This window comes from Myiozetetes cayanensis, unplaced genomic scaffold (assembly GCF_022539395.1).
Source record: "Myiozetetes cayanensis isolate MyiCay16 unplaced genomic scaffold, myiCay2020 scf26, whole genome shotgun sequence".
In the NCBI taxonomy this organism is placed as follows: Eukaryota; Metazoa; Chordata; class Aves; order Passeriformes; family Tyrannidae; genus Myiozetetes; species Myiozetetes cayanensis.
This window is the reverse complement of record NW_026087477.1, coordinates 6059927-6082743: the sequence shown is the minus strand read 5'-3', so window position 1 is coordinate 6082743 and position 22817 is coordinate 6059927. Positions and strand designations below refer to the sequence as shown.

Sequence of the window (22817 nt, the reverse complement as noted above, 5' to 3'; positions counted from 1 at the left end):
TGTGGGGCTGAGGGGACTGGGGAGCTGGGATGGAGGAGCCCGGGGGGCTGAGGGGACTGGGGGAGCTGGAGGATCTCGGAAGGGGCTGAGGAAGACTGGGGTTGGAGGAGGTGACAGCAGCAGAAATGCCTTCCAGGAGAGCTGAAAATGAGTGGTTGGCATTAGATGTTGTGCTGGTAAGTATAGGTTGAAGTAAAGATGCTTTTGGAGCATTCACTGGTTATTCAATGCTTAGTAATAAAGGTAATAAATAAAAATTTTTATAAGAGCAATCCTGGAAGGACCATGAGAGGTATCAGAAAATACAGCTCCTGGCTGGTAAAGCACCCTGTAGCTGTGCAGGAAAGAGAGCATGGTATGACTGTACAAAAAACCCTTTATTCCACCTGTGGGAAGGAGTAGCTCAGACATATCCTTGGAGTATTGTCAGGTGAAAGAGTAACAGCACTGATCCAACCTCCTCCACCACTCTCTTTTTTATCAACTAGATTCTCCTGAGGTGGCTCAATTTCTGCCTTCTGTTGCTGTTATTAACTTGAGAAGTCTCATTCTCTTCCCCGAATTTGTGGCTCACGCTGGCGAAATGAGCAGAATCAGCTGCAGGTAAATAACTCCAGTGACTTGTTTTCTGTCAGGGTGCAGTTAACAGCCCTCAGTCACTGACAGCATCACCCTGATGGTGCATCCAGCTCTAGGGAGGCTTTCAAAGCAGCCTTGTGCCTGTCAGTTTGAACAGCTATGACAGGATTTGGGGTATTCCTGAGAGCTGGGAATCCTGTCAGTTGGATCCTCCCTGCCAGCCCAGGGCAATAATTAACTACTGACTGTGCTGTGGTACTTTAGGATAGCTCATCTGTTCCTGCTGACAGAGCTCCGAGTCCCAGAGGCGCTGCAGGGAATCAGCAGATCCACTGAGCGCTCTCCAGGGCTGCTTTCCAAGCAGATCTGCCTTCTGTGACCTTCCAAGGGAGACTCTTGTGAAGGAATAACTCCCCCCCTGCTGGCCGTGCCACGGAGGACTCTGGAATCTCAAAGGACAACCACTTGGGAAATCGGGGAATCTGCCCCAGACAGAGTGTCCAGGTGGTGACTTTGTGAGTGTCTTCAGGCTGGGTAAGACAGACACAATTCCTTCCAGAGCAGCACAGCCTGTGCTTGGTGCAGGGCTTTGGGCTGCTGGTTGTGCCTGAGGTTCCACACTCCCAGGCGTGGGGAGATGAGGGAGGCAGACATCAAAGTGCTGTCACACAGGGCCAGGAGTGTGGCTGCTGCTCCCATCCCATCCAACGTGTCAATCAGCAACCCCCAGCTGCATAAACTCCACACCTGGGAAAAGCTGGAGGGGGAAACTCATCATTGCCTGATTCTATTTAAGAGGTGAAATAATAAATCTTCATTAACTTGCCCAGAAACATGAGTCAAAGGATAACACCTTAGCACTAGCAAGCCAAACATTGCCTTTTTTACCCTAAAACAGACGTTTGCAGCACCTGGAGGTTTGTTTTGCTCTGGAAGGTGCTTAATGAGCCCCTGCCCAGTGGGGGCTGTGCTGTCTGTTCACCTCCAGCTGTGTGTGCCAGCTGGGCTCTGCTCACAGCTGGGTAACAGGGCAGCTTTTGGGATTTCTGATTGAAAACGTTGCAGAAATGAAACTATTTCAGGCCTGGGGCATAAACTGGCTGGAGCTGTGCGTGGACAGTGCTCTCTGTGCAGGGTCAAGGAGAGCAGAGAGGCTTGAAGCAATAAATGATCATCTTTTTTAGAGGCGTGGCAGTTCTGGAAACGCATTCAGGACTGCAAATCCACACCCCAGCAGGTAGCTGGGGATCAATCCAACCCCTTTACTGGATCAGAGGCATGTTCTGTAAGTTGGATTTGGAAGGGATGCCTCTGGTTGGGAAGTTGCCCAGATTTCCTTCCTCCCTACCTGGGTAGATGCAGCCTGAGAACCAGTAATGGTGGTGATGTTGCCAGCAGAGATGACAGCTGTGTGGACCATTCCTTCACGTTCCAAATCTGTCTCCATGAGCCTGTGGAATCCCTTTGGATCAGCCAGGGTGCACTTATACATACCCCTCAAAGTCTGCACCAGTAAGATGTTAGTTCCTGATTTATTGAGCCTTTAATCCCCTTCAACACCCTGTCCTTATGCATATGTTTTAATGACTATATTTCCTTAAAGGGAAGCTTAGAACCAGTAAAAAATAATCCTGTCAGCTGAAGTTTTTCTCACCATTTCCATCTCACTGCCCAGGAAAGGGCTCCTGGTGTGCAGGCGTGTTCTGGGCCCTCCACAAAGAGGGTTTCACCCAACCTTTGTTGCCCCTGAGGCACAGTGGTTCAATCAGGCTGGGCAAGTAAAAAATTCCATGTGCTGGCCCCTTTAACAGGACACTTGGCATGTGGGAGAGCAGCCTTTCCCAGCACTTCCCTAAGGGATGGGAGCTGCTGAACCTGCAGCAAGAACAGACTCCTGACACCACCCCAAAGGAGGCTCAGGCTCAGCGTTCCCATCAGAAGGGATCTGCACAAAAAAACACCAGGGCAAGGGGAAGATGTGAGGCTGGCAGAGCTTGAGCTGAAAGAGAGATTAGCAGTGAAATTTAGTCTGCTTACAGGGTGTTGGGCAAAGCTGTGAAGTGCAGTGGGATAGAAAGTGTTTTGCTTGTGCATTTGGGGACTGGGCTCTGGAAGTGTGAGGAGGATGCTCTGGTCAGAGTGGAGAAGGAAGGCTCTTCTGTCTGGAACCTTCATGGTCGTGGTAAACTGAACCTGGTCGTTCTTCCAGCACCTTTAAGCTGAGCACTGTCCATACCTTGGCAGCTGAGGAAGAATAAACAATCCTCCTCATCCACAGGAAGGTCATGTCTGGGCTGTTCTTTGGGATGTGTATCCAGATAATAAACCTGGCTCTGCCAGAAATCAAATCCCACCTGTGCAGACTGTGATTGGTGGCAGCAGAAACAACAGAGATTCCTTTTCCAAACGCCTTCACACCCCTCACCTCGGCTATAAACCAGGGGTTTGTGTTTGATAAAACGGGGGATTTTCGGTGTTTTCAGCAGCTGGGAGAACGCCGGTGTCTGGGAGGTGTCTGTGTGTCTGCAGCTCCAGGAATGCCAGGCTGTCACAGCTCTTCTCAGACAGAAAAGAGCTTTCCAGCCTCAAAAAAGTAGAGAAGCCTCCCCAGAGTGCCCAGGAAGGGTGTGCAGCATCTGCAGACATTCCACATCCCAGACAATCGTGGAGCCATCCTGGGAACCTGCCACCAGCAGCCGGCAATCAGGACCGAGCGCCGTGGCTGCGGTGGCTGCTGTGACACAGAGACAAAAGCAGAGGCTGCTCTTGGTGCCACAGCCAGGAAAGGGACATTTTGAGCTCGTTCCTGTGCTGTGTTTCCCCAGCTGGAACCCCCTGTCCCGTCGGAACCCCCGTGGTCCGTGCCCAGAGCAAGATTAGGTTCCTGCAGACATATCTAGGTCAGCGTGTGTGCCTTTGTTGTCCTGGCGACAAAATGACCCACTTTGCCCTCATTTGTGGAAGGAGCTGCCAATGGGGCTGGGGCTGGAGGAGCACAAAGGCTCAGGACCTTCAGCCTGCCTTTGTCTCAGCTCCCAGGCAAGGCTGGCTTCCTACACCTGCAGATGTGCTCTGCTTATTGCCCGTGTTTCTTGGACCTCGTTTGGAACAAATGGATAATTACACTTGTCCCTGGGCTGTGTCTGCCCCCAGGACTGATCCTGCCTCTGAGGAGCCCAGTGAAGGTTGTGTGTAAGGGCCCACCAAGATGCCAAGAGCAGCTCAAGCATCTCCTCACCTTGGTCCTGCTTCCCAGCGAGCTTCAGCCTCGGGCACAGCACGCTGGGGAGTGTTCAGAGTGTCAGGCTGTGCTGGGGAAATGCTGATGTGGATCCTTGGAGGATCATCTGACAGGAGCCAGTGGGATGTGGGAGCCCCATCACCAGACAGCAACCTCCCCACAGGGCCAAGGAACAGCACCAGTGTCCGTGAGCCACGGTGGGAAACTCTGAGGAGGAGTCCAAGCCATTGCAAGTCCCTCTGGAGGTGGTGGCAAATCCAGTGCTGCACCTGCTCAGGAGTCTGCACATCACAGCTGTTTTCCCAGGGTCAATAAAGGATGAGGGTTGTGTGGAGTGTATCGTCGTTCTGCCTAATGTGCTGGAAAATGTTATCCAGTTAATTGTCTCCCCCAGAAAAACCTGCAGTTCTTCAGGCCCAGAGTTGTGTGGTGGCCCACAGCTCCTGCAGAATCTGGCCTGGGGGGGGGGGTTCAGTGTTAGGAGGAGTGATCCAGAGGGATTTGAGTCAGGCAGAAGCATGGAAGTGGTACCAGCTTGCAGTGTGCCACCCCGTTCTGTCCCTGGCTGTTGCTATGGCATTTTCATTTCTGCTTCCTTGCACGGGGGATTTGTATTTTTTCCTCAGTTACTGAGAAAACCTCCCCAGTTTTTAGGAGGAAATCTTGGAGAAGGAGCTCCTTGCCTTCAGTGTGAACCCATCTGCCAGTTCTCTCTGTTAGTTTGCACAACACATTTCAGCTTGTGCTCCTGAGAGACTCTTGTGTTCAGGGCTGGACCCAGGGTGTGCTTAAGTTTCCCATTTCAGGCACTACTGGTTTTGCTGCCATCTCAGCCCATCAGCTGATGGGTGAAGCTGCTAAGGCAGGTTCAGTAATTCTGGGAACAGCCTCCCTTGCCCAGCAGAGGTGACAGAGTGTGGCCTGTGCTGTGTCTCACAAAAGCCACACAAAAAGGAGAGCCAGAGCTTTCTGTCCTGCCACCACCTTTTGTCTGGGAAGAATCTTAATCCATGTTCAATTCTGGGAGTGGGATGGGCTATTTAGGTGGAGGGTTCCAAAAACCAGCCCTTTTCCCCAGGAAAACGAGCCTGGCACCTTTGGATCTCGGGTGTGGATGGTGGGACCCTGTGGACCATCCCTGGGGACTCAGAGCTTTCTGGTTTGGTGCCGATCTTCTCGAACAGCCCAGACAAGAATTGTTCCCTGGGAGGGTGGGGAGGCCCTGGCACAGCTTTCCCAGAGCAGCTGGGGCTGCCCCATCCCTGGGAGTGTCCAAGGCCAGCTTGGATGGGGCTTGGAGCAACCTGGGCTAGTGGGAGGTGTCAGGAATGAGATGGGTTTTAAAGTCCCTTCCAACCCAAACCATTTGATGATTCTTGATTAAAAATAAAGAGTATGAAAACTCTGGATCTGGACATTTTGGGTTGTGTGGTTACAGCAATACAGGAGCAGTGATCCAGAAAAATGTATTTTTTTTTATCCTTACTGCAGCAAAGCCTCCACCCCTTTTCAAGCCCACTCACTGCCTTGTTGGCCATCTCAGCAGCGAGAAAGAGCCCCAATCAAAGGCAATTCTGCTCACAGGGAAGCTTTTCATACACAGTTGAGGCTGAAATTCTTACAGCTGCTGTGCTTTTTGCAAGAGAGATTAACACTCTCTAGAAAAAAAACCCTGTGTGACACCTTTAAAGTGAATTATTCGCTGAATTAACTCAAACAACCAGCAAAGCACATTTGAGATAAATAAAGAAGACAAAGCAGATAGAAAGAAATGTCTGGATGCATGTACCTGCACTCTCTTTTTTTAGTGGTGCAAGTTTAAAAGCATTCAATTTAAGAGGAATTTTTACACCTGCAGAATTAAAGGACACAGAGAATATAAAGGGCAGGTTTCTCCTTACATGTTTTATCAGATATCATTATCATTTCTTCAGAACTTCAGCCCACAAAAATTCCAGACCTTGCAGTGAGGGAGAATGGGGTTAACTTACTGATTTTTGGTAAAAATCCAATTTCTTGTCACATCCTTCGTCCTAAAGCTGAAAATCCATGAGGTCTGGCAAATCTTGGACAGGTGGTGCAGGTAAATTATTAGCACTGACTGTGTCCTTACAGCTGACTAATCACAGAACCATTTAGGCTGGAAAAGACCTCCAAGATCACCGAGTTCAGCCTTAAATTTGGGATTCTCTGCAGTTGTCACTCATTCCTTCCAGGAGCTGCAGCTCTGATTGATTCTGCAAACACTGAGCTCCCTTCTCAGGCTGGAAACCCCTCTGTCCTATCCAAACAGCACATTCCCTGGGTCATGTCCCACTGGAGGAGACTCTGCAGTGTTCTCTTTCCTTTGAGGGCCCTTCTTGGGCAGTTCAGAGCCTCTCCAAGCCTGTGCTTTCTTAGTTCAAAATGGACTCAGAGGGAATGATTTTCGGAAGGGGGACACTGAGTTTTGTAACCCCTGAAAATGTGAGTTATTTCCACCAAGAGAAGTTCTTCACAAACACCTCTTGCTGTTACAGGGGTGGAGGGGAATGGAGATTGTCTGGGATTTTGGGAAAGCCTGGGACAGGCTGTGCTTGGGCTGTGGCCTCCCTGCCAATGCCATTAATTCCTGATCCAGGGCACAACTCTGCCCCCTGTCCCCTGTCCTAAAGCGCCTTCACTTCCAAAGGAAGCCGCAGTTTCACAACTTCCCTGCTCAGCACACTCATCTCCCTGCATTGCAACAGAGCAGGGAGGGCTGAGTCAGCACTTTCAGGGCTTTGCAGCTGATTTACCTGGAAAAGCCAAGCTGGTGGAGACTAGGACCAGGCTGTAGTGCCTCTCTTTTTTTTTTTTTTTTTTTTTTTAAGAAATCCTGAGAAAATTCCAGCTCCTTTGATGGGAAGTGGTCGACTGAAACTTCCCTGCATGCTGGTGGGATCCATCTGTAGTTGAGGAGGATGGATATCTCTATAGCAACCGGTGTTTCTCACTTGGGAAGGATCCCCAGGGTGTCTTTCTGAGGCAATAAATATGTTCCCTCTCAGGGGCTGTACCTGAGGTCCCTTTGTGCAGCACCCTTGACCATTTTAGAAACAATTCTCTCTGTGTTTTAGCACAACATGAGGTTGTTCCAGTTCCATTGACGGTTCAGGCCCTCTCATCTTTCTCAAGTCCCAGCCTGGGCCTTGTCACTGCCTCCTGTCTGGGGAACCACCCCCAAAGCAGCAGCACTGGGAAAGGATAGAAAGAAAAACAAACAAACAAACAAACAAAACCCACCCACACACAAGAAAAGAGAGAAAAATCAGCAAGAGAGAAGAAAATCCACCTGCTGGCAGATAGTGCAGCTGACAGTGGAGTTCCAGTGACAGAAGGTGGCTGACCAGCTGAGCAGATTCATGCACTCAAAACCACCTTCTGCTCCCCCATCTTCTCACAGCAGACCCTAATCTGTAATTCCTGCGGGTTTTTGCCTTTTCCAGGGAACTGAACTGAGGGAGAAGCAGAATCAGGCAGAACAGCTGCTGTGCTTTCCCCAGTCCTGCCACGAGAGGAGATTGAAGAGGCTGCTGTCCATCCTTGGCTGTATCCTCTGCACCCCTCTGGCACACACAGGAAGACTTCCTGAAAAATTAGTAATCTGTCTTTATGGGCTCCTTTTTAATCTCAGAAGTCATCTACCCAAACAAGGAGAGATTAACCGACATCCTAATCTGTCATAAATCACACAGGCAGGGAGTCTAAATCTAATTTAAGCCAACATTAGGACCCTAAAATCGTGGAATGTTAAACTGTGCTTCAAGGCACTGTCATCTGGGGTGTGTTTTGTGCTTCTCCCTGTCTCTGTTCACACCAGCTCTTGTCTCCAGCAGAACCAGCTCACTCCCTGACTCACCCAGCTGGCTGCAGTGGCACCAGGAGAGTCCCTCAGCCTGCAGAGCTTTTTTTTTTTGGAATGTCAAGATCTGCCAGCTCCACTGAGAAGCATCCATTCCCTCATTTGGGAAAGCAGGAGCTGGTTTTCTGCAGCAGTGTGTGTGTGTGTGTGTGATGGTTCCTGGGGAGCTGCTGCAATTTGCAAATCAAAACCAAACAAACTCAACCGCCCAAATCTTTGCCAGGGACATTCTGGATTTCCTCAGGCTATGAAAAAGTTGAAGCCTCCAAACATATCAGACCTGTCTGCCCACATTCCAGGGTTACAGCCTACCTGTACCCTGAGGCTGAGATGAAATCACTGCCTCACACCGATTTTTCCTTACATTCACAAGCTCTCTAAAAAATTTCCCTTCCCCAAATTTGCTTTGGGGGACTTAAAGGAAACAGAGAAGGAAATATTCCAAATAGTGCTTTTTTATTTCAGTGGATGCTCCGTGAAAGATGCAAATGCACAAGTGAAAAGGAGGGCCCAGACTCTGAAGGCACTCTTGACTGTCGATCTCAGCACTATCAACACCTCTTTGTCACAGGTGTCATCACAGTTGGAGTGAGTGGCACGACAGGGAACTGCTTTTCCCACTCTCTGCCTGCTCCATGAGCCACCAGCCTGTTCCCAGCCTTCCTGCAGACCACGAGGGCAGGATTAAACTCTTGGCTGGGAGGTGATTTTGTGGCTGTTCACCAAACGTTGTTGGTGTCTGATCAGATTCAAACCCCTTTAATCGGCATTTCCTCACGGTGGATGAGCCACAGGACAAACCAGATGTGCCTTGGGGCCAACAGGGCACCCTAAACAGGAAAATATCAACCCTCTGTACAGGGCATTTGATTTCTCCAGTGCTCCTGGTTGGCCTTGCCCCTGTCCTGTTTTCCTGGTAGGAATGTAAGGAGCTCACATTAAATCCCAACTGTCTTTGAGAGCTTTCTAGGAAATCTGGTATAAATATGTATTCTGATTGCAGACATCTGGCTATTTAAGGTGGTAGGAAATGCCATTTTCCAGCCTTGCCTTCCATATCACCCCATCTTGTACCTTACAGGAGCCAGTTACATCCACTGAGGAAAGCACCTGAACCATAAACCAGACAATCCTATCTAAGGGCCAAATAAAAATACTGTGAACCACACACCAAGCTGTAATTTTTAGTGCTTTTGTGAGCTCTTTAAAGCATAGGCAGGGAAAAGCAGGCATTTGGCAGCCAATCAGCTGGCAAGTGGCAAAAAGAACAATTCCTGCCTGGCTCAGGACATGGCCAAGGTGACATCCACCCATCCACCCATCCATCCATCCATCTCCACCCTCTGGGTCTTTCTGCTCCGCTGGATTCTGTAATTTGGTTGCTCTCTGGACAAAGAATGTGCACATTGGCAGTAAGAATAAAGGGAAAAAGGGAACCCAACAGCACCAGTGGCTCTGCCCTTTCCTTCAACAGCTCTTCAGTGCAGAAACTCTTTTCTTTGCTCTCCCCTTTTTGTTTCACTTCGTTTGCTGTGAGGAATTATTAACGTGTTGAATTCTCCTGTGGGTTTTTTCCCCACAGACACAGTGGTGCTGTAGAGCCTCCCCCTGCCCCTCAGGCTGATCTGCCACCACGGGAAAGCTGCAGGCACCAGGTTTGGGCTCTGTAACAGGGAAAGGGAAACCTGACAAGCCACATGAAACGCTGAAACAGCAACTAAAACACTTGTTTTTCCCAGCAGGCACCCAAGGCCTCTTGGAGGATTAAAGCTACTGCTAAATTTAGCTGGGTCTCACTGGAGTTATATCAGAAGTTATCAGATCAGGACATCTCTGGGGGGATGATGTGTGGCTGGTGGAGGTCTGAGTGAGCCCTGGGAATGTTCCTTGGAGCCAGCACACAGTGGGATCCTTCAAAGGACAGGGACCTGCTCTCAGCAGCCTGTTCATTTACAGACCCTGAGCAAAATGATAACCCCAGAGACCAGAATTGTTGAAGCACCTGACACACTCTAATCCCTTTTTTTAGTTTAGTTTAGTTTTGCTTTTTTTTTTTAATATGACCTTCTTTTCCACTGGTTGGGTGACACAAACACTTTAAACCCTTCATTCCAAAGCAACTTAACACTCTCAACTGCTCTCATGAATTAAGGAGTGTTAATAAACTTTTAAAAGAATTAAATTTGGGGGGGGAGACAACTGAAACCCTTCAGGAAGCAAATGACCCTTTGCAGGCATCAGGTTGATTGGTTGTGTTCTCTTCATCCCTTCCAGCTCCGTGGTCTGGAACAAGTCACTCCCTCTCTCTAGGAAGTGCCCAGCTCCATTTTCAGGCTGTTTGGAGCAGGGTTTGAAGGAAGAAAAGGTGTGTCCAGGTCAGGTGGGATGTGGTAGAAATGCAGGAGCAGCCCTGGCTGCTGGAAGGTCCATCTGTGCTCCCTGGGATGAAGGACACCAGCCTGGAATTGCACCCAACTGCCAGTGCTGAGCCAGGGAAATTCAAGCCAGGTCCCATCTCCCTCCCCAGGAAAGGCTTCAGTAAATGGAACCTGTGACACTTTATCTTCTCAATACCCACCCCACTGCTGCTGGGTACTCTGAGGGTGTTCAGAGCTCACATTTTAACATCCCTTGGATTATTTCTCCTGGTTGGAAGCTGTGATTTGACTCAGCCCAAAAGACTCTGAAGGGCAAGGACTCTTAGAGAGCAGAGCAGCAGTCGACAGGACCACACTAAATATTCACATTCACGCAGAGCATTTTGATTTTGTTTTCCAGTTTTAAATACTGAAACTCCATGTAAACGTGCTGGAATTGTGGGGGGGCTGTATATGTGTGTGTATATTCAGCAGTCCCAGGTGAGTGCCCTCTCCCCTCTTATAACAACAAAAGGAAAGGCAGACACAGCAGGTATAAAATGCCTCAGTTCCCTCATTTCTTTCCCTGAAATCTCAGCAAGTCTGGTTCAAGGCAACGCTCCCAACACCTTTTCCCATGCTATTTCCATTTATAGCACCCTCAGGCACAGCTGCAGGACAGAAAGTCTGCTCTCTCTCTTCAGAATCATTTTGTCATAGGGCCAAGGAGACTCAAAGTAGCTCAAGGAGCTCCTGGTTTGGCTCCCGGGGCTGGGGAGGGAAAAAAAAAGACACACACGGATTTCCTCAGCTGACAATCAGAGTCACTTCACCGTTTTTATTCGTTGATGGCTTCTAGAAAACAGAATTCCCTTTGGATCAGACATCTCATAAAACATTTGGAGTCTCATGCATGCTTGTGAGACATCAGGGGTCAGCAGAGCAGCGTCTGCAGAAGCAGCCAGTGCAGCTGTCAGGCAGAACTCCTCTTTTCTACCGAAGGGGAGGGAAACTCACAAAATTAAGGCACTGTCAAACCCCAAACCCACAGACCATTTGACCTTCCAGACTGGCTTTCCTCTGACTGTATATATATATATATATATATTTTTAATTAACCATCAGTTGCAATTTTGAACAGGGACACACACACACACACACACACACACACACAAAACCCCACTTTCCTTAAATCCTCCTGTTTCAATTCCCAGCTGGGAGGTGACAGCAGCAACCTCAGTGCTGGGGATGGGAAATGCTGCTCAACTGGGAGCCCAGTGCTTCATCCCCACGTGTGCCACCCTCCCCACCGTGATCCCAGCCCTTGGATGATGCCACTTTTAAGGACAAAATCAGTTATAGGGACAGCTTAAAACTACTGTAAAAGCCAGTGCTGACTAAGCAGAACGTGAATGAGCTGACAGACTCCTCCTGAGCCCTGCAAGGCATTGATTCTCCACTCCCTGGGCACAAGCTGCACTCACAGACCAGTGGTTTGGCCCAAAGGGACCTACAAGGGGCCATCAGGATTTTCAGCTGGTGTGTTTTTATCAGTCCTTTCAAGAAGTTCTAATCAGCTGGTGTGAAATCCACTGCTTCAGCCTTTCTATCTGAATCCAAGGATGTAGAAAACTGTTCCTTCCTGCACCCAGGGAATGCCCAGCCTGTCCTTTGGGGATCACTGCTACAAGAACAAACCAGCACGGAGTTGTGGGCTCAGGACCTGAATTTGAAGTTCCAACCCTCTCTACAAAGATGCAACATTAAAAAAAAGCCAGATTCAGGTCCGTAGTTGAGGTGCCATGGCAATTAGAAATAAATAGTAATAAATACTTTATACTCACACACACACTTTTCTGGTATCCCCCAGGATCACAAACAAACCAGACCATGCTTCTCTGGGTAAATAGGATCAGGTTTGAGGTGGGACACACTTTAGGACAGTGACAGTGCCAACACATGGCACTGGGAGCATTTCACAGCTTCAGAGCTCTTGCAAACACGGACTTTAAGCAAGTGGCAACGTTCTGTCCGTTTGAATCAGAGGGAACAGAGCTGAGAGAAACAAGAGTTTGACTCAGGCAAAGTCCTTATTGCACATAAAATGTCACATCACTTGGAGATATGGCACATGTGGGAGCAAGGGAAAATCAGCTCAGGCTCATAAGAGACCATTGAATTTCCTTGAGTATGAAAGCTGATTTCCACACTGCCTGTGTCTTAACAGTTTGCTGTTTGGGCAGACACCAGGAAGGTCACTGAAAACTCAAAGGAACTCACGAGTTGCAGGAGCACAAACCATTCCCTCCATTCATAAATAAACACAGCGAGAAGATTTTTACATCAGTCGAAAATGCTGCATCACAACTGCTGACAGCTCGGGAACTGGCACCCAACTTATCCCCCTGGCACAAACCCACAAATCCCTGAAAGTACGACCAGACTGGAGAGGCAGAGACCAAGAGGCAAGCACAGAGAGCAAAACCGAAGCTCAGGAACCTGCCTGGCAGTGTCCCAGCTTCCACCTCTCCTCTGGAGCCCGAGGGAGAACAACTGGAGCACAAAGGAAGTCACAGGTGGCTTTGAGGCTCAGCTCTGGGAGGATTTTCTCGGCCTGTTTTCGGCGCCGTCGCGGTTTTTTTATTCAGCTTTTTTTGCCTTCCGTTTCCTGGTGCCTTCGTTGAGCTCCTCCTTCGACTTGGCAGGAGGAGGAGCCGCGTGGGAGACCTCGTGGGAGGCCCCGTGGTGGTCGTGGTGGTGGCCTGGGTGTCCACTGGAGACAGAGCCAAAGAGCACCGGGCAGACGAGGTTTTCCAGCGGAGCGAAAGGGGAGGCGTGGGAGTGGGTGGCTGTCATGAAAACCTGCCAGGGGACGAGGAAAAGCTGGGAGTTAAAGATCCCCCACTCCAGCCAGGGAATGCTGACCACGTGGGACACTCCACTGGCTGTGAAGATAAAGTGTAGGCTGTTCACAGTATTTTCTGCATGTGCACATACAAACTGATTTCTTTAATTTCTTTAATTTCACCTAGAGGTGGTGAGAGGGAAAAGGGGAAAAAATACAAACAAATAAACCCCAACAAACTACATAAAAGTGTTTTTCCACTTGATTTCTCTCATCAGACTGTGGGTTGTTCCCACTGCCTTCTCTCTTGGAGGACTGTCTCATCTTCAAGAGTGAACTGAACTGGTCAAACCCAGAGAGAACCACGGGGCAGTGAGACACAAGGATGTTTACAGTCCCACCTGTACAATTAGCCTTGAATGCCCCAAACAGATCCTTCCTGGGATGTAGAGCCTCCAGTGGCTCAGGAACACCCCCAGTTTAGGTCTGTACCCATCCTCTGGTTCTGTAACTTGTAGCATCAAACCTGCTGTGAACTCACCTTGCAAACAATCATGAACATGGTGAAAAAGAAGATGAGGTTGGCCTCGGAGATGGGCAGCCAGTGAGTCTGCTGCAGGGTGAAGAGGACTGTGCCATACAGACTGGCCTTTGTAGGGCTGAAGGAGAGAGAAGGAAGGTTTTCTGGGAGGTTCTTTACACTTCATTCTTGCTCTGACCAAGAACTGCCTACTTACAAGGACATGTGAAGAATTTCATTTGTCTCTGGCTTCCAGACCCCACGCAGCAGCTGCTCAAAGTTCGACAGCAAGGCCACACCAGAACCTGTGACACAGGAAAAGCTGTCAAAGAGCTGCAAGTGCCACACCAGAGAGCTCTGCTGTCTGCCCTGGATCCTCAAGGGAGAAGGTTAACCCAGGGGAGCAAAGGGTTCATGGTATTATTCCCAAATTGAAAAGGTGGCCTAAAACAACAGAGCAGGGCAAATGCTTTTCTAGAATTTCCAGAAGTGTTTCCTGATGCAGGGAAAGGGCATTTCCCTCTGCCACTGACTGATGCTCAAGTGCTTGCTCTGAACAAAAGCTAAAAGAAAACTGCCTGGGCTGTTTCAACACTGACCAGTAGAACACAGGAGAAGGAATGAAGAATTCCTAAATGACTCCAGTCCTTCATGGAATCACAGAATCAACTGGGTTGGAAAAGACCTCTGAGATCATCAAGTCCAACCCTTGATCATCAGCCCATGGCATTGATGCCACATCCAGTCTCATCTTAAAAACCTCCAGGGACAGTGAATCCACCACCTCCCTGGGCAGCCCATTCCAATGCCTGATCACTCTCTCTGTAAAGAATTTCTTCCTAATATCCCTTTAGGCCAAACCTGTTTGCTGTGATTTGTGGTAAATTTAAGGGGTGGAGGCATCACCGCTCCAGGGAGCTCCGCTGCCAACGAGAGATGTGCCAAACCTCCACGGGCAGCCACTGGAGCATCCAACTCAGCCTCCCTGGGAGCTGGATGATGATGACTGAGCTGACAACCACTCTGCAAGACAGCCCTGTGGATTCAGCCAGGATGAACCCAGCACTAAACGCGTTGTGGGGAGCCCGAGTGACCAGCTGAGCACACGCCAGGCTCGCTCCCAGCTCCCCTCCCAGCCTCTCCCACCCCTCCCCAGCAGGGAGCTCTCCAACCTGCTGCCTTCAGGCTCTCTCCTGTGTCACCTTTGACCCAGCCCGTGGCCATCATGACAAACCACCCGTGGTGGTAGAGGTGGTGAGCGTGGTGGACGCCGGCGGCGATCTTGCGGACTCGGACCACCTCCTTCATGGCCACGAAGATGAGCTTGAGGGGCAGGAAGCTGACACACTTGTAGAAGAGGTTCATGGGGCAGAAGAAGATCAGGTACCTGCAAAAAAACCCCCACAAAACACCAAGAGTTTAAGGGGCTATTTGTTTGTCCTGGTCTGGGATGTACAGGGAGAAGTGTGGCATCAACCTGAGTTATCGTCAGGTGGGAGTGAAGGAGAAGAAAGGAAAAGAAAAGAATATTCTTCATTTGGTAGCTGATTCTATAAAGAAAAGGAAAAAAAAAGTTCTTAATTTCATAGCTGATTCTATAAAAAAAAAAAAAAGGAATGATTCTTAATTTCCCAGCTGATTCTATAAAAAAAAGGAAAGAAAGATTCTTCATTTCATGGCTGATTCTATAAGAAAAAGAACGATTCTGAATGACATAACTGATTCCATAAAGAAGGAAAGAATGATTCTTAATTTCATAGCTCGTTCTATAACAAAAAGATGTTCTTAATTTTATAGCTGATTCTATAAAAAGACGAAAGAAACATTCCTAATTTCACAGCTGGTTCTATAAAAAAAAGAAAGAAAAATTCTTAACTTCATAGCTGATTCTATAAAAAAAGGAGGGAAACATTCTCAATTTTACAGCTGATTCTGTAGGAAACCAGTGGGCAACAAAGCCTCTCTACAGGAACATTTAATTGAATTGATATCAAATGGACTCAGAGAACTCCCACTACTGATACCATTCTGTTCTGAATAAAAATCCAGATCATTTAACTCAGAATCTTTTAGATTTTTATATCTTGGATGGTCCAGAGGCATCAGAAGCTACATATACTGAAATGATACTACAGACAGAGGACAGATATCCTCTTTTCCAGAAGATTGCCTGAAAGAATATCTTTCTTTTTATTTTCTTAAGCATAGAAAAACTGGGAGCTGAGGGATTCACTCCAAGGCTTATTTCATTCGTGTTTCCTAACAATGCTCATCCTGGCATGCAAAAGCACATAAAAGCCTTGCACACCGAGGAAATCAAAGGTTAATTTGGGCACATTTCACTATCACAGCCAATAAAACGCCCCCCAATCTTCAGGAAGGGCCACTCCTCTCCATATGTGGGCTCAGCTGTGGTTTGGCCCCGGCTCAGCAGCAGCTGCTATGAATAGAAGTGCCCAGCCCTTGGCCTGGCCCCAGCCCAGATAATCACAGCATTAGGCAACTGCTCAGGGAAACTGGGAAACCAGAGCCAGGAATGCAGGAGACTCAAAGCCTACCTCACCCCACCTCCCTGTCCCCAGTTAATCCCGGCGGGATCATTCCCGTGGGCCACAAACACAACATCTCCCTGCCCAGCCAGTGGTGAAGGGACTCACCAAACTGCCGTGGCCAGGACGACACTGGAGTTGTGACTGAAGTGCTCCAGAGGGGCCTCTCCAAGCAGCAGAGCAGCCAGGATGTAGCTCCCGAAGCAGTGGAGCATCGCACAGAGCCAGGAGGCGAAGGGGCTCTTCCGAGACATCTCCACGGCTCCTGCGAGGCGAGTGGGAAATCACAGAGTTCACCCAGGTTGGAAGAGACCATTTCGAGATCGTCCCGTCCAACCTTCAGCGAGAAGATGAATCCAGCAAGCAAGCAGAGGCTTCAAGACCCACCAAGAAAGAGGCTCGAGGTGTGTGTGTGTGTGTGCTCTCCCACAAAGTAAGTCAAAGACAAGTGGTTGTAAAACAACAAGATGTCAAAGTGTGTGTGCTGGGAAGCCCGAGCGAGTAGCAGAGATTGCCAAGAAATGGTTAAGTGTGATCACAGCCTGCAGGCCCCCCCTGAAGGTCTCACATGGACAGGCATCAGAAGTTAAAGAACTGAGAGTTTCTCGCCTTGATTTGCTGCTACTTCCTGCGACCAGAAAGGACACTTCTTCCCTCGAAATCAATGCTTTTTTTACAGTCTAAAAATAAAATGCATACTGGTACCATTCTCTCCATTGCTTCAACCTAGGTGCCCTCTAGAATTCATCAACAATCTGTTCAGCTCTTTCATTCATAAGATAACCTGTAAAAATAGAACAGGAATTCTTAATCTTTATTTGGAAGAAGATGTTTTGAGGATTCTTCCCCGCTCCTGTACTAGTCTGGGAATACCCTTTGAAAATAAGAGATATTAAAAGAGTGTTACTATTTGTTAATACATTGTGGTCTCCTCCCACGACCTTTTTGTAAATTCCTGTAGCCATTTTCATCCACCTTTGTGCTCCTTCAGGGAAATCTCCCAATAACACCAATTCCATGGGATCGTTTCATCGCCCTAAAAAGCTCCCAAAGTCCTTTGTGCAGCATTTCAGAGACAAAACTCTTTTCAGCGAGCCAGGAGCAGGCAGTCAAGAGAGAGAATGATCAAATGTCGTGTCAATGCCCATCTTAAAGAGCAGTTTAAGTACATCAGCATGTGCCAAAGCTGCGGGAGCTCAGGCTCTTCCATCCCCAGGACATTTGAACCAGCTGAAAACCGCGAGACAGCTGCGACAGCCGGGACGTGAAGCTGGTTCTGTAGGAACCTGAGGTTTAGCTCGAGGTTTAAATTTAGTAACACTTGTTTTCCTTTGGCTCCGTCAAGCCCTGCTGTCTCCAAGGGGGAAACAGGACGGTTCTGTCCCGACACTGATCTTCAGGAGCTGTGGGATGGAGCACTGCAGGAATCCAGGGAAAAGCACACCCCAGCCTCATCCAGCCCCAGTGGATTCCTGGGCTTGCATACATTTAAAAGGCTATTTTTGTGAGAGCTGCCTGTTAACTGTTCCATTCAGGACTTAATGCTGGAAGACAGCTGGAAGTGATCAGGCCTGGAAAAGCCAGCACTTGTTTACAGGGAGATTAACTAGAACAGAGCGTGGATTGTGCAGCTCGACAGACCACACGAGGAGGGGCTTCAAAATCATACCCAAGAGTGGGGTTGGTTTTCCCCCCCCCTCAGTTGCTGGGCAGTTACGATGCAACTGCTTAGAACAGAGCATGAGGAGTGCACTCAGCATCAAAAATACACAGAGAAAGTGGCATTTGGAACAGCCTGAGGTGCAGCCAGGCTGTGACAACGCAGAAAGTGAAAGCCAAGGTGCAGGTCTATCGATCCGTGCAAGATAAGCCCAAGGGAACAAACAAAGCAAGGTCAGTTAGGGTGCCTGAGAACAGATCAGGGCACGGTCCAGAGAGTGGGAAAACCCAAAGGTTTTCTTCACAGCCTTTCTGGATATAAATACGAGGAAGGTGCTGCCAGAAAATATTCAAGCCCAGGGACCGTAACGCTCAGTCCTGGGGTAAGAGCAGAGAAGTGATCGGACCTAAAACACCTCAATGCGCTCGGAGTCCAGCCGTAAACAAAAGGCAGGATTGTTTTTCCAAAATCACGAGTTCGCAGAGGGAGGCGGGGGTTGTTCCGCTCCATAATTAGGCACAGGTGTCAGAGCTGCGACAACGCGACCCCTCGAGCGGCTGTGACAGCGGCCGAGAGGGGAGGGCGGACAGGGGGGACGGGACCCGATCGTGCCGGAGAACGCGGGACACAGCCCGTACCCCACCCCGGGCCAAGGGCCGCACTCACCGGGCTCGTACTTGAGGTAGAGGACGGAGACGATGAAATAGGCGGTGTCGAAGAGCGGGAAGACGGGCAGGGCGGCGAAGGCGGCCGCCAAATCCCCGAGGGGCAGCGCCTCCGACAGCTCCATCGCGGCCGGGCCGGGTCACGGCTCCCTCCTGACCGCCGTTCGCTCCCGGGGCCGCTGAAGAGGGAGCCGAGCTCGGTTCGCTCCCGGGGAGCTCGGCTCGGTTCGCTGCCCGGGGAGCCCGGCTCGGCTGGCTCCTGGGCCGCAGCGGGGAGCCAGCTCGGTCTGCCCGGGGCCGCTGAAGAGGGAGCCGAGCTCGGTTCGCTCCCGGGGCCGCTGAAGGGGGAGCTCGGCTCGGTTCGCTGCCCGGGGAGCCCGGCTCGGTTCGCTCCCGGGGCCGCAGCGGGGGGAGCTCAGCTCGGTTGGCTCCCGGGGCCGCTGAAGGGGGAGCTCGGCTCGGTTGGCTCCCGGGGCCGCTGAAGGGGAGCTCGGCCTGGCTGGCTCCCGGGGCCGCAGCGGGGGGAGCTCGGCTCGGCTGGCTCCCGGGGCCGCTGAAGGGGGAGCCGAGCTCGGTTGGCTCCCGGGGCCGCTGAAGGGGAGCTCGGCTCGGTTGGCTCCCGGCCGTGTCCGGGCGCGGAGCCGCCCCGGGCAGCGCAGGCGCCGCCGGTGCCGAGCAGCGCCCGCCCCTTCCCTTTCCCCTCCCGCTGCCCCGGAATTCCGCCCGCGGAGCCGCCGGAGCCATGATCGGGGACCTGCTGCTCTGCGGGTACCGGGGACGGGCAGCGGGGGCGGCTCGGCCGGCTCTGCCCGGCCCGGACGTGCCTGACCGTGACCCCGGCCCCTTCCCCGTCCTCTCTTTCCCTTCCCCGGCCCCCTCTCCATCTCCACCGCTCCCCTTCCTCATTCCCTCTTCCCTTCCCCGTCCACCCTCCCGTCCCCCTTCCCCGTCCACCTTCTCGGTCACTTACCCATTCCCCGTCCCCCTCTCCACCCCCCTTCTCTATCCCTTCTTCCCCTTCCCCATCCACTGTCCTGTCCCCCTTCCCTGTCCCACCTTCCCATCTTCCTATCCCCATCTCCCCATCCCCGTCCTCCTCTCCCACTTCCCATCCACTCTCCCGTCCCCGCTTCCCCGTCTCCCCTTGGCATCTCCCCATCCGCGTCCCTGTCCCCATCCCTGTCCCCATGTCTGTCCCTCTCTCCCGCAGGACGCTGCTGGTGAATGCCGGTGCGGTGCTCAACTTCAGGCTGTGAGCGAACACAGGGAGGGAAGGAGGGAGGGCAGGGAGGGAGGTTTTTTGGGAGAAGATTCACCTGTCTCACACGGCCCCCCTTGTGCCGCAGGAGGAGGAAGGACACGGAGGGATTCGGAGAGGAGCCGAGGGAACCCACGACTGGTAACGGAGCGGGGCTGCCTGAACACACACGGGAATGGGCTTTTCCAAAGGAAATCCTCGGCCAAATCACAATTCCCCGCGGGTTTTGTTGGGTGGGAATTTCTCTCGGTCAGGTGTTTTTCGCATCAGAGGCTTCTTCTCTTGATTTCTAGGTGACAACATCAGAGAGTTCTTGCTGAGTCTCAGGTATTTTCGAATCTTCATTGCCTTGTGGAATATCTTCATGATGTTCTGCATGATTGTGTAAGTAACATGTCGTTTGGTTACGGGAAGTCGTATATTGGGATTTTTCTTGCACGTGCATTTCTTTTCACATCTCTTTCTCCCCCACTCGATTTTTCTATAATTCTTATTGATTTTAATGGTTCATTTCAATTTTCAAGTATGGGTTGGCCTCAGTTTTTTTGCTGTGTGGGCACCTGGAGTGCATCAAAGCCTTCTGTGCCAGCATGTGAGTCATTCAGCCAAACATGATGTTGCTTATTGGGGGTTTTCAGATAAAACATCCTTTGGGTCTAAATATTGGGATATTGTTCATTTTTTGGGGGGTAGAAGCCCACCAATTATTCAAACAGACTCAGCCTTGCACTGCTGTGACTGTGCACTGTTGTACCCCACTTCTCATCTCCTTTTTTTCCTGTTGCATCCCCCAGGTTATTTGGATCTTGAAAGCCTCACACAAACAACGTCTGTTACCTTGGAAGAGACTTTTTGGCTGGGAACAAACTCTTCTTAAAGATTCCAACGCTTTCAAACTGCAGCCCTTGGGCTCGTGGCTTGTCCCCTCCAGCCCATCATGTGCTGGTCACTCCCTGCCGGGGCTTTGAGCCACAACATTCACAGTCAAATTAGCTCAGACTTCACTGACATGGAGAGAAAATGTGTTTTTCTAAGCTCAGAGTGAGGTGCAGGGGAGAACTGGAGTGTGACTGCAGTTCCCAGTTTTAATCTGCGTTACCAGACCCATCCTGGGCTGTGTCAGCTCACGTCACCCCTGTCCAGGTTCTGTGCAAGTCACACTCCTCGGTTCTCAGTTTTATATAAAGCTGAGCAAAGTGTTCTTGTAAACTCTCACTATTCCATTAGTTTTGTTGGTGAAAAAGAATGTTTAAAAAAAAAAAAAAGAGATTCTCACCTTCCTGCTGTTTTTCCAAAAGAAACCCCAAATTTTTAAATTAATATTTCACAGGTACTTTTTTGGTTTCTAAGCAATACATAAGGGATTTTCAGGGGGAAGAATGGCAAAAATAATTCTTTAAGCCAAGGTTAAGGGATAGTTTTGGAATAATCTTGGGTTTGGTTGAATAAAGCTGTTCTATTTAAGAGTAAAATACATATATTTGATGCTGTGTTCATTCTGTTACTGAGGAAACAGTTCTGTATTGGTGTGTTTTGAGACATTGTAACTAGTCTTGTAATCGTGTCTGGATTCTTGTGTTATTTTTATTTATATTATTTTTATATATTTATTTCTATTTATAGTAAGTTGACCTCTCTGACCAGCAGCTTTCCCCCAGCACTACCACAAGCACAGGGCTGAGTATCTTTTAAATCAAACTAAACTATCAGTGGGGCTTCCTCAGCTTCAGTTTCTTTAGCTGCTGAGGAGAAAGAGGCCTCATTTGAAAGATTCTGAGGCTCAGAATCTGAGGTTTCAGGGAATATGTTCAATTTTATCTGGATGCAGTCAGTTAGCAAGTGTTGGGCACCTGCAGCGTTTTACTGGAGTCATCCTCTTGTATTAACTGAACTTTTCAGGTTAATGAAACGTGACAGGGAAAGGGTGTTTGAGGGAAGATGTCTGGCTGTAATGAAAGCAGAAAAATGTGTGGACAGGACCCTTCAAGTGTGGTTTGAGCTGTCCAGAAATACTAACAGTCCTTGTCTGAAATGTGTGTATATTTTAACCTTCTTCTGATTCTTTTGAATGAGCAAAAAACAGTGGTGTCCAAACACAATGCAGTGCTTTACTTAGTTCTTGGAAAACATTTTCTCCCTGTTCTTCATGCACAGTGTCCCCTGCAGTGTAAAGGGAAGAGTGGAAGTGACTTTCTGTGTGTGTGTGTGACCCATTGGAGGACCCTGAGCTCAGCACCGAGCTTTGGCCTTGGAGGGGGCTTATTCTTACTTGGAAAAACGGTGCCTCTGTGCAGAACTGACCATGTTTTCCTGGCAACACTCTGGACACAGGGAACAGGGGATGATGGAGCTCCACTGGGGAAAGAATGCAAAGAATTTTATCACTCTGGACAGACTCTGTGACTCCAGAGCAGGCCGTGGCCCCAAGAGAATAAAAGTTGTACTTCAGCTCCTGAGCAGGTTTAAAATAAAAGAGTTCGTTTTGAGCTCGGCTTGGGAGCATTGGAGGAGTTTACACCACTGAGCTTCTCCAGGACCATCTGAGGAGTTTAAATGCCGGGCTGGTGGCTTGCTCAGGGGGTCGGGACACGCCTCGCACCTTCAGCCCAGGGTTACCCTCCTGTATGCCCAGTGTCCTACCCAAGGAACGGCAGTTTATTCCCGGGATTTATTCCCCAGACCCTCTCTCCACACCCCACTCGGTCCCTCTGGGGCCACAGCCGGGGGCTGCGGGGCTGGTCTGGGGTTGCTGCCCTGCTCCCCCATCCGCGTTTACCCCCGCTCCCCCCAGTATCCCACTCTCTCCTGACACCCCCTGCTCCCCCAGCTTGCCCCTCTCCCCAACCCCGGTGACCCTCTCTCCCCCGCTCCCCCCAACTCCACCCCTCTCCCCGTCGCCCCTGCTACCCCCTGTGCCCCAGAGCCCCTCTCCACCCACGGACCCCCTGTTCCCCGCACCTCCAGCACTGCCCCGTTCGACCTCCCGTCCTCCCGTCTCCCCCTCGGTCCTCACTTCCCAGGTGCCCCCTCATCTTGTCCCCCTGCCGCGCCCCTCTACCCCAGCCCCCATCGCCGCCCTGCTCCCCTCACGACCTCCCCTCTCCTCCGTCTCCCTAAATCCCCCTCCGCTACCTCCAGGATCTCCCTTTCCCCGCCCTCACGATCTCCCTCTCCTCCGGTGATCTCCCTCCTCCCCACTCCCCAGGATCTCCCTCTCCCCCTCACACCCCATCGCCGCCCCGCTCCCTCACGACCTCCCC

General features: G+C 50.3%; 2 protein-coding genes and 1 long non-coding RNA gene across 7 annotated transcripts; 2 read left to right on the top strand and 1 right to left on the bottom strand.

Annotated features, from left to right (window-relative positions):
• Positions 1-110: 110 nt before the first annotated feature.
• Positions 111-3039, top strand: LOC126642933 (uncharacterized). The gene is made up of 3 exons (XR_007629633.1): positions 111-603; positions 844-1864; positions 1975-3039. It is a non-coding gene; the product is annotated as an uncharacterized LOC126642933 (long non-coding RNA).
• Positions 3040-10862: 7823 nt separating this feature from the next.
• TMEM38A (transmembrane protein 38A) lies at positions 10863-18683 on the bottom strand. Of its 5 annotated transcripts, none has more exons than XM_050320973.1 (7): positions 18666-18683; positions 18301-18506; positions 16083-16239; positions 14628-14812; positions 13643-13730; positions 13447-13564; positions 10863-12922 (listed from the first exon to the last, which is right to left on the bottom strand). In XM_050320973.1, exons 2-7 carry the CDS (start codon positions 18422-18424, stop codon positions 12701-12703), a joined length of 894 nt encoding a protein of 297 aa, XP_050176930.1. In that variant the 5' UTR covers positions 18425-18506; positions 18666-18683; the 3' UTR covers positions 10863-12700. The 5 variants fall into 5 exon arrangements, with proteins under 5 accessions (XP_050176930.1, XP_050176933.1, XP_050176932.1 ...); XM_050320976.1 differs by lacking the exon at positions 18666-18683 and adding an exon at positions 16674-16758 and having other exon boundaries at positions 18301-18438; XM_050320975.1 differs by lacking the exon at positions 18666-18683 and adding an exon at positions 16680-16758 and having other exon boundaries at positions 18301-18438.
• Positions 18684-18995: 312 nt separating this feature from the next.
• On the top strand, positions 18996-21029 carry SMIM7 (small integral membrane protein 7). Its single transcript, XM_050320989.1, has 5 exons — positions 18996-19067; positions 19510-19551; positions 19646-19698; positions 19851-19941; positions 20352-21029. The coding sequence occupies exons 1-5, from the start codon at positions 19042-19044 to the stop codon at positions 20365-20367; spliced, it is 228 nt and encodes a 75-aa protein (XP_050176946.1). The 5' UTR covers positions 18996-19041; the 3' UTR covers positions 20368-21029.
• Positions 21030-22817: the final 1788 nt, after the last annotated feature.